The sequence below is a fragment of the Nicotiana tabacum genome, chromosome 1 (genome assembly GCF_000715075.1).
Source record: "Nicotiana tabacum cultivar K326 chromosome 1, ASM71507v2, whole genome shotgun sequence".
NCBI lineage: Eukaryota > Viridiplantae > Streptophyta > Magnoliopsida > Solanales > Solanaceae > Nicotiana > Nicotiana tabacum.
This window is the reverse complement of record NC_134080.1, coordinates 63976547-63987129: the sequence shown is the minus strand read 5'-3', so window position 1 is coordinate 63987129 and position 10583 is coordinate 63976547. Positions and strand designations below refer to the sequence as shown.

General features: G+C 37.2%; 1 protein-coding gene across 1 annotated transcript; it reads right to left on the bottom strand.

The window, feature by feature from the left end:
- Positions 1-2083: 2083 nt before the first annotated feature.
- On the bottom strand, positions 2084-3212 carry LOC142162804 (uncharacterized). Its single transcript, XM_075219635.1, has 2 exons — positions 2886-3212; positions 2084-2758 (listed from the first exon to the last, which is right to left on the bottom strand). The coding sequence occupies exons 1-2, from the start codon at positions 3210-3212 to the stop codon at positions 2084-2086; spliced, it is 1002 nt and encodes a 333-aa protein (XP_075075736.1).
- Positions 3213-10583: the final 7371 nt, after the last annotated feature.

The following is a 10583-nucleotide window of genomic DNA, read 5'->3' as shown; positions in this document are numbered from 1 at the left end:
ATTATTGATTGTATTTTTTCCTTAATTTGTTTTTTTTTTCTTTGGCAACCAATTTTCTCCAACCATATTATTCCAAAGAATTTGGGGGCAAAAAGAGAGCTTTGGAAGAATGGGCCTTTTAACCCTTTGCCCCTTTGCTCGTAAAAATTGCACGGGGCGTCCTATTTGGTTGCCTCATTTAACCTATATTCATTTTTTTTTAAAAGTTTTAATTTGTACCCACTTTTTAAACAATTTCAGCCCCTTTTGTCCTCCTCCTTTTTTTTTCAATCCGCTAGGCAAACGCCTAAGGCTAGTTTTATTTATAACCATATAAAATACGAAATACAATGTCATAATATCCTATGAACGGAAAGAAAGAAATAAAGTTTGAACTTAACAAGTATCCTATTATCAAAATTGAGTTTTGCCCTCAACATTGACGTCTCATTAATGCTATTAAGCTACAATTCAGCATCCACGAATGTGCATGTGAAAGGCACAATGCAACGTTCCTTCTTTAAAGCATTCTGTACTTTGATTCCATATCGAGTTCCCTCCATTCTCCATAGTAGACTCACATGCTCTCCTCGAGGTACGTTTATCAACTTGTCTTGGCGTGCAAATCCATTCGCAACTGTCGTTCCTCCATGTTCGATCACGTTTCAGCTGCCATTATCCGTTCGTCCATGCTGGTTGCACTGCACGACATCTGCTCGTTGCCCACATATGTTGTAGCACGACATCGAAGACGCCTAGTTCAAGACTGCTTTGAAGCAAGTGAGCTACAACATGTGTTGTCTGTCATGCCTTCCATATTAATATTATTATAAATCAGAAAAAGCCACAAAGCACATTTCGATGTAGCTGCCTTCTTTTCGTGCTTAACAATTCCAGCTGTTGTGTTTACTTTCCTTTGCGCGTGCATTACTTCTGTTAGTGTCGATAGCATTATGCACCTATTCCCATTCTTGTTGTTGTTGTTCTGCTGTAATCTCCACTCCCAAAATCTCAAAATCAGCACACTATTTGAAGATCGAACAGTTATCCCCTTGCTGCGTTAATTTTGCTGCGTTCATTTGCTGCGTTCAGTTTTCCCGTTGCTGCTTTCCTGCTGTAATTTCCCCTTGCTGCGTTCAATTTGTTTCATTGATTGAGCTCATGAAGACAGCTTTGTGGAAGCACGTGAGCTCCACCTACAGCAACATCATAAAGAAATATATCCCATGTTACCTTCATCCTAGAGTATTGCATGCTTTTATGTATCCTAGATAACTTTCCATGTGCATTCCACTTTTCCATTTGATTCCTTTGCTCACCAGCATGAGTTGTCTGCCATGCCTTCCACATTAAACCTTGTGTGCATATTAAAATATTATTTAATCCGAAAGTGGATTGAAGCATGCGTTAATAACACATTGGCCTTTGTTGCCTGCTTTTCTCGAAAGACATATTTGCTGCACATGCTAGTTGTGTTTCTAATATCATTTGCTTCTTGTTTTGCTCGAAATGAGGAGTAATCAATTTTATATTCCCAGATTCTGTTTGTAACTGAACCATGCGTGTGATATTAAACACTTTTGTATCATGCTGGTTGTATATCCATTGAACTAAAAGCACGCTTTCACCCCATGCTGGTTGGGTTGTCATGCCATTAGTCTTTGTTGTTGTGCTCGATTATTAATGTGTTTTTGTTCTTTTGCATCAGTTATGTCGAAAGTTGCATCATGGAGTGCCATAAGCATCGTAGTGGCACCTGCATTAGAGAAAAGAAAGTTAGAAGTACCAACCCTTATATCCTCTTCCCTTAGGATTTGAAAATATTGGTCGATTAAGTTATGCCTCCTGCTCTTCCTTTTCTCTTTGCTTCCTATCTCCTGTTCACCCTCACCCTTAGATTTGGACATTGCATCTTATCTTCATTAACCAACCTCCTTCCCTGTGCATCTAGATGCCAGAATTGTTGGCAATCTATTTCTCCATTATATAACGCATAATTAGCCAAGTGATTTGCCAGCTTGTTGGCCTCCCTATGAATATGAGTAACTGTGTAATTGCCCCAATTCATTAGTTGCATCATTTCCTCTACCTCCTCAGATATGATCTATGGTGGTTTCCAGATTCCATCCATTATCTTTTTTAATAACATTGAGTCAGTTTGAAGCCATACATGAGAGTATTGTTGAAATCTGCAGAACCTTAGTGCTTCTACCATGGCCTTCGCTTCAGCTACTGTGTTTGTTGTCTCCTTAATCTCTTTCCCTACTGACTTGACTATGTCACCATTTTCATTTCTTATACAAAAACCTATTGAGCTCCTGCATGGATTTCCCCTCGATGCACCATCCGTATTAACTTTTAGCCATCCTGCACTTGGAAATTCCCACATGACTTTTGTAACCTTAAGTTTATGAGTGAAGTTTTCCATCATAGCTAATAGATCTTGCCATTTGTGAGGTACCATATCCATCCCAGGCTTTCTTACTTTCACCAGTGCCTGGAGATTTGATGAAACTTGATAAATCACCCTGCTAGTTGTCACCGCCTCCCCATACTTCATACTATTTCTTCTTTTCCAAAGTTTCCAGACTACGCATGAGGGTAGTGCTTGCATTACTGGTTTTAACCTTAAGCATACATTTGCAGTCCAACATTTTGTGATTGCTTGGTGCAATGTAAGTCCCTCCACATCTATTCCTGCCCTCAATAGAAAATACTTCCAAGTTGTCTTTGCAGTTTCTGATCTAAAAAATAAGTGCTGAAGAGATTCTTCGTCAGGCTGTACGCAACACCAACATTTTGAGGGCATGCAGTAACCTACCCTTTTCAAGAAATCATCTAAAGGTAACTTTGCTTTCCACACTTTCCACATGAAAAAATGCTATTTTAAAAGGCAGTCCCTTTACCCAAATCTTTCTATAAGCTATTCTTGGTTCGTCTCTTCTTCTTGTATACTCCCATGCTGACTTAACACTGAAATATCCTCTTGTTTCCAGCATCCAAAAAGGCCTGTCAAGAACCTGCATGGTTGAAGGTGGTTTGATTTTCTCCAGAATGTGTACTGCTAAGTCTTCAGGAAGTATTTCAAATAGCCTGTCCACATCCCACTCACCATCTAAGGTAACATCATGTACATTTTGTATATTTTCATCAATGCCAAAGTCCTGAGGAACTAAAAAATATAGTGCCCCAAGACCTGTCCAGTTTTCATACCAGAATAGTGAGGATCCCATTTTTGTTTGCCAAAGAATTTGATGTTCAATCAGATCTCTGCATTCCAACATTTTTCTCCAGATGTGAGACCCCCTTTTCCACGGAACAATAACAGAGTTTAATTTTTTACAGTATTTCTAACATACGAAAGAGCTCCATAGGCTTGGTTTTGTTCTGAAATTCCACCACAACTTGCTGAATAATGCCTTTGCTACATCATGTAGTGACCTGAAACCTATTCCTCCTTCCTCAACTGGCATGCATAAAGTATTCCATGAAGCCTAATGCCTACTAGTTCCTCCTACAGTGCTGCTCCAGAAAAACTGAGCAAACAATTTGTGCAACCTATTTATCACATACTTTGGAGGGTTTACAGCTGATGGTAGATGCATAGGCATGCTTTGCAATACATTGGATATGAGAACTACCCTGCCCCCTACTGATAATAACTTGTCCTACCATGATTGCAGTTTGTTCATTACCTTTGTAATTAGGGGCTGATAGAATTCCAGCTTTCTCCTTGCATAAAATATCGGGCAACCTAGATATATGATAGGGAAATCATTCCTATGAATGCCTGTGATCCTTTCCACCTTGCTGACCACTTCCATGTCTGTTAAATGATGCAGGTACATAGCTGATTTGTTCTTGTTAACAAGCTGCCCAGATGCATCTTCATATGCCTTCAGCACTTGCATAATCAACATCAGAGATGTTTCATCTGAGGATGAGAAAATAATCATGTCATCTGCATACGCCAAATGATTGATCTTTGGACTCCACTTTGGCATCCCAAATCCATAAAAATACAGGTTAGTATGTAGTGCATTGAGACCCCTAGATAATGTTTCTGCTGCCAAGATAAACAAAGTTGGAGATACAGGATCACCTTGTTTTACTCCTCTTGAGAACTTAAAGAAACCATGAGTTTGACCATTTATTAGAATAGAATACCAGTTGTTTGAAACTAATCTAAAGACAATCCCTATCAACCTTTCTGTGAATCCCATCTTTCTCAGTACTTTGGTTAGGAATAGCCAAGATATTCTATCATAAGCTTTGGTCATATCTAGCTTCAGGATGACATTAGGTCCAGCCTTAGTTCTAAGCCTAATGTCAGTCACTATCTCCTGAGTTAGAAGGATGTTTTCTACTATATTCCTTCCTTTAACAAAACCCGCCTGTTCCTCCGATATCAGACTTGGGAGAAATTTTACTAGCCTTTCATGTACCACCCTTGATATAACCTTGTTAGAAAAAGTACTGAGGCTTATTGGTCTTAAATCAGAAAAGGGTGGTAACTTCTTTTTTCTTTGGTATCAGAACTAGGTTTGTGTGTGTTACACACTTGGGTAGCTTATGACCATTGAAAAGAGCCCTCACCATGTCGTACAGGTCATCCCCTATTAAGTCCCAACAAGAATGATAAAATTTTCCTGTCATACCATCTGGCCCTCCTGTACTATCACCATTAAGTCCAAGTACTGCCACTTGAACCTCCTCTTTTGTTGGTTGCTTAATCAATTCTACATTCTGCTCAGTTTTAATCAGATTAGGAACATGCTCTACGATATCAAATGATGAAGGATTAGATGCTTCTGTGAACTGTTCCTCGTAGAATTTGATAGCCTCTTCTGCAATTTCTTGTTCTTCTTCAATCCAGGTTCCTCCACTGTTTTGAATTCTTTTAAGCTGAAGTCTCTTCCTCCTACCTCTCATTTGTGCGTGGAAGAACTTTGTGTTCCTATCCCCTTCCTTGAACCAAGTCATGCCTGCCTTTTGTTGCCAATATTTCTCCTCTAGTGCAAGACATTTAATCAATTCTGCCTGAACCTTTTGGAGTCTTTCCCTGTTCATCCCTGTAGGATTTGCTTCAAATTCTGCTTCATGAACCATCACTACCTCCTCCATACTTGCTATCTTTTGGAAAATATCTCCAAATGTAGCCTTACTCCACAATGAAAGGGTTTTCTTTAATTTTTTTAACTTGTGATTAAAAAGAATATAAGGATTTGCACTGAAATCAGCAGACCAGTTCTCTTTCACCACATCTTTAAAAGTCGCATGTTCCACCCAAAAATTCAAGAACTTGAAAGGTTTTTTTATAGGTGGAGTCTCAATATCACACTTCAGATCCATCGGACTATGATCAGACCCAGTCTTTGACAAATGCTGCACCTCTATTCCTGGAAATGTTTGTTGGAACTCAACATTTGCCAAACATCTATCTAGTCTTTTGAATATACAGTCTTCCTCTGCTCTCCCATTTCACCATGTAAATATGCTGCCTTTAAATCCAAGGTTGAAAAGATTGCAAGTGTTGATGCAGTGTCGAAAATCATCAATTTCATTCAATGACACAGGTAACCCACCAAACTTCTCTTCTTCTTCCCATATTACATTGAAATCACCTCCTACAAGCCATGGTGCTTCCATATCCCTTGCCATTGCATATAATGAATCCCATAATTCTATCTTCTTAATTGCATCACATTTTGCGTATATCAATGTTAAGACAAACTCCACATGCGATTCAGTATGAAACAATCTTAGTGTTAATTGTTGCACCATATTGTACATAACAGTTACCTCAAATACCTCATCTATAAAAGCCCAGATCTTATTGGAAACATTTGAAATTGCCTGTGCAAGTCTTATCTTGTTTCTGTACCTTTTCAGTTTTTTTGCTTGTTGCTTTGGCTCCATTAATCCTACAAAATCATAGTGCTTTTGCCTATGCATTTTTGTCAACCTTTCAAAGGCCTGCTGTGTGTTGACTGACCTTATATTCCAAATGAGAGCATTCATCATTGATTGCTGGATTTAGTTATCGTTCTCCTTGTGTGCACCCCAGCTTTTGGTGCTGCAAAATTATCTTTTTGTTGCTTCTTCTTTCCTTTTGCTACTGATTTTGCCTTTTCCACTTGTGTAGGTGATAAGTCACCTTTCCTTGCAGCATTCATAAGGTGTTGGGTAGTTGATTCTTGATCCATGTCGTATCCTGATTTACCTGGTTCTTCTCCTTCTTTATTGTCTTCCTTCCCTCCTGATGTAGCTCCAAATGAATTCTTTTTAGGGACCAATGCTTTCTCTTTGTCTCCTTTAAACAACTGCAACTGGTTTTTCTCCAATGTAACAGTAATATTTACTATTTCTATTTTTTGTTTTGGTTGTTTCTCCTTCTCTGTTGTGTTGTGTCCTTGTGGGTCTTCTTGTGATTTTTGAAGTTGATCATCTTCTGTTCCTCCAGGATCATTTACCTCTGGGCCTCTTCCTTTATAGTTACTAATTTCTGCGACTTCTGCTGTCTGAAAATTATTGATGTGCTCAACATTTTCTGATCCTTCCTTTATTAAATAATTACCAGTTGTATTGGTGTCATTGGCATGGATCTCTCCATTTACACTTTGCTCATCTTCTTCTTTGTCATTCTCATTTGGTTCCTCATCAGCTTGTGCTCCTAGTGGTACTTCGTTCTCCTCTAAATCGTATTCCCTTTGTGCCTCCCATAGCCTGCCTCCACATTCTTGCACTCTTTCTTTAAATGTAGACGATTTTGACCCTTCTGCTTGAGACTTCGGATTTTTATTAAGTACCTTGTTCACTAATGTAACTTGTGATGGGATTTCCTTGCATGGTTTATCGATCTTAACTATTCTTTCTCCTGTTTTATCCTTGAAGCTTCTTTCTACCCATTGTACGGTATCGTTTTTTGCTTTTGATGCCTCCTTTCCATTGACTAGACCATTAGTCGAACTAATCCCCGATGAGTTAAGATGAAAAGCTTGTGCTGCTGGATTTAACTTTCCCTCATTATTGACCATATTTTTTGGTTTTTGCTTTGTAGATGCTTGGTTATGAAGTGCTGAACTGTTTGTTGCTACATTAGCTGCCACCATTGCCAATTGATTAACAGGTTCTTCCTCTTCATCCATCCCTTGTAATATTGCAAACTTGTTAGCTACTTGAACATGATCGTTATCTTCATTGTCTACTGCCACCAAATCCTTACCACTGTTGCTATGTGCTTCTACTTGTCTCTCTACAGTGCTTGTACCCTCCTTGTTCTTATTGTTTTCCAACTGCTTAGCTGGTGCCATCTCCATTCCATTATTAGTGAGACTAGTATTTGGATTTACCACATTTCTAACTCTGTTGTCCTTCACTTCCTTCCATTGCTCTTTTGCTGTAACATTCACATTACCCACGACCTTTCCAATAGATAACATCATTATAGGGTGTGAGTTCCCTATGTCCTGTTTCTTAGCTGTATCTGCTTGGTTATCATTCTCCTTCTCCACATATAGTTCAGGGTGTATCCTCCAGCATTCAAATTGATCATGCCCTTGCAGTTTACAATGTCTGCAATATTTAGGCAGCATGTCATATTGAATTCTCACCCATTCAGTTCTTGTTGTTCCTTTAGCTTCGTTGACTATGTCCATCCTCACTTTTTTAGGCAGATCTGCAAGTAAGTCAACTAGTACCTTCACCCTAGCACAACTAGGTCTAGTTTTATTAATTGTTGCCATGTCTAGATGCATAGGTTTACCTACTGCTGAAGGCTAGAGAAAATAGACATTCCTTCACAAAAAAGGTTGGCAATAGACCTGAGAATGAAATCCAAGCCATTGCCTTGGGTGTTTCTTCATCTGCTCTAAACTTTGAGTCGTAAATCAATGGCCTAAGCTGATATTGATAGCCATCCATGTCCTTTATGTAATGAGTTTTTGATGAGAAATGTAGATAGTCCTGCCTTAACGTCATTCTAATTAAAATGTGCCTATCCCTTAGAAATCCAATGTTACACTCACCTTTAATTCCACATTGAATTGGTATTAACTCACGCAGTTGTTGAATTTCTAGGCTTCCATAAGAACATTTACCAACTATTGCATATTGTAATCCTTCGATGATATCCATCCTTTCTACATCTGCTTCTGTGAACTAAATAACATGTTCTCCATTCAATATTGTAGGTGGACGAATAGGAATTGGCTCAACTTCCTGTTGCTCCTGTATTGCAGCATTTAAAGTGCAAGGTTTCAGTAATTTGGAGTAATCCATCGGCTGTTTGTTGGTATTTGTGTTCCCTGATGTTTGTGCAATGTTTGGAGGAGGTTGTTTAGGCAGCGCAACCTCCAAATGTGGTTGGCCACCTGCCTGTGTGTCCATTACAGTTGAAATTGTTTAGCACTTTAATTACATGACAAAGGTGCAACAGCTTTGCAAGAAAATGATGCTACTGTAATTCGAATTAGCTTCACGTTACTTACTGCTTATGGCTGTGAATCCAATTTCACAGTCCAAACTGTAAAAAACAGTAATTTCGATTTAAAATGAAGCTTAGAATTCAAACCAATCTTAGAAGAGAAGAGAACACTTTCACGTTATCAAAACAAGCTGTTGTGCTGAAAAGTAGCGCTGGAATTAGCTGAATCGCTGAAATTGAATGAAGAACACTGTCTGCTACAGTAACTCGTAAAAATGAAATTAAGATCTACAAAAATTGACTATAGATCTGAAGTTGAAACCAATTGGGTATTATTCGTAAGGAGATTATGTATCTTTTGACACCAAGTTTGGTTAATTCCACCACCGGCTGCCGGAGTTATGACCGGAAAATAATGACGAAATTACTATTCTTTCTCTTCCTAGAGAGAAGAAATTACTATTCCTTCTCGTTGGGATTCTTCGTCCTCCTCCTTCTCCTCCTTCGTTTTCTTCTTTTTCTTCTTCTTCTTTCTTCTGCTGTTGTTGGTACTGCTATGAAACCTCAGTTCATGGGATGATTTCCATAAGTATGTTTATCATATTATTTAAAAACAAATTATAAATAATTATGTAAGTTAGTAGACAATAACTTGTGAATATTTCCACTTACGGAAAGTTTAAGGTCACACTTAATGATTCTTTTCATGATAATTATGTTCTTTTCACGTTATTGTTTCCAACATTTATGATTTAGATATTGTTGGCAATATAATTATTTATCTAGTATGTTAGAAAGCTTTTTCAAAAATTTCAGCTTATATAGTGCTGAAGTTTTTACAAATGAACTAAATAACTTCAGCATCTTCTGCTGAAGTTTTTGAAAAAGCTTAATGACAAAACTAATGAATCCAGGACAAAAAAAACTTCAGCAAATAGAGAACAAAACTGCAGCTACTATGCTTAAGATCAGCAATTACAAACAAAAACTTCAGCAAATAGAGAACAAAACTTCAGCTACTATGCTTAAATTCAGCAATTACAAACAAAAACTTCAACACACTTGGTTCAGCAATTTTTCCTACTTCATGCCCGTCTACTAGAATGCTGAGTTTTACGTGATTGCCTTTGCTACTTTAAGCCTGTATGTTGAAGTTATGCGAAAAAGTGGGTACGCTTGCAATTTTTTTTGCAAAGCGGGCACAAGTTAAAACGTGACCCAAAAAGCGGGTATAGATGCAAAACCCCTGATTTTTACTTAGTTAATATGATCTTGGTAAATAGCCAAGTTTTAGGTCGACTATGAGAGTTTAGCCATATTTTAAAATATATTAGCAAACTAGTTAATTATTCATGCAAAAATATATGTCTAAACAAAATATTCCTATCTAAATCACGGAACAACTTCAAAAATGGTTACAGGACTTCGAAAATTTATAAGTTCAAAATTCAGTAATTGTTCCTAGAGCATGAATGACCTAAAGTAGCAACTCTTAATTGTTGAACTATTATGTGAATTCAAAAAATTTGAACTATTCCTGAATATTTCACTAATAAATATTCAAAAACGAATAACTTTTCAGGGATTTTATATTTAAAGGTTAAAAATTGTTGATGTATAATGTGAATTTCAAAATCATGAATCGTTCCTGAATTTTTTCTGGATTTTGCACTAGTAAAGGTTTTTGAATTTTATATTTAAACGTTAAAAATTGCTGAGGCATAATGTGAATTAAAAAATCATGAATTATTCCTAGATTTTTCTATATTTTACACTAGTAAAGGTTCAAAAATCAATAATTTTTCCTGAATTTTGTATTTAAAGGTTAAATATTGTTAAGTATAATGTGAACTCAAAACCATAAATTATTTTTGAATTTTCCTAGATTTTACACTAATAAAAGTTCAAAAACCAGGAATGCTTCATGAATTTTGTACTAGTAAAGATTCAAAAATTAGGAATCATTCCTAGGTTTGAAAATTCAGCAAATTTTTGATTTCCAGCATAGTTTACTGGGGTTTCATTTGTCAAAGTTTTGAACTCCAGTATCGATTACTATAACAATTTAACTAGAGTTATGTGTTTTAGCTGGGGCAAACATGATATGATTCTTTGAGTTAACAAAGAACCAACCGACCTGGATCAAGATCTTGAAATAAAAATGTAGTTTGTGGGCCGG

Coding starts and splice junctions, on each gene's coding strand:
- LOC142162804 (XM_075219635.1), bottom strand. CDS start 3,212: ATGGGATCCTCACTATTCTGGTATGAAAACTGGACAGGTCTTGGGGCA. Junction 2,759..2,885: donor TAGCTTATAGAAAGATTTGG/GTAAAGGGACTG, acceptor TGTTGCGTACAG/CCTGACGAAGAATCTCTTCA.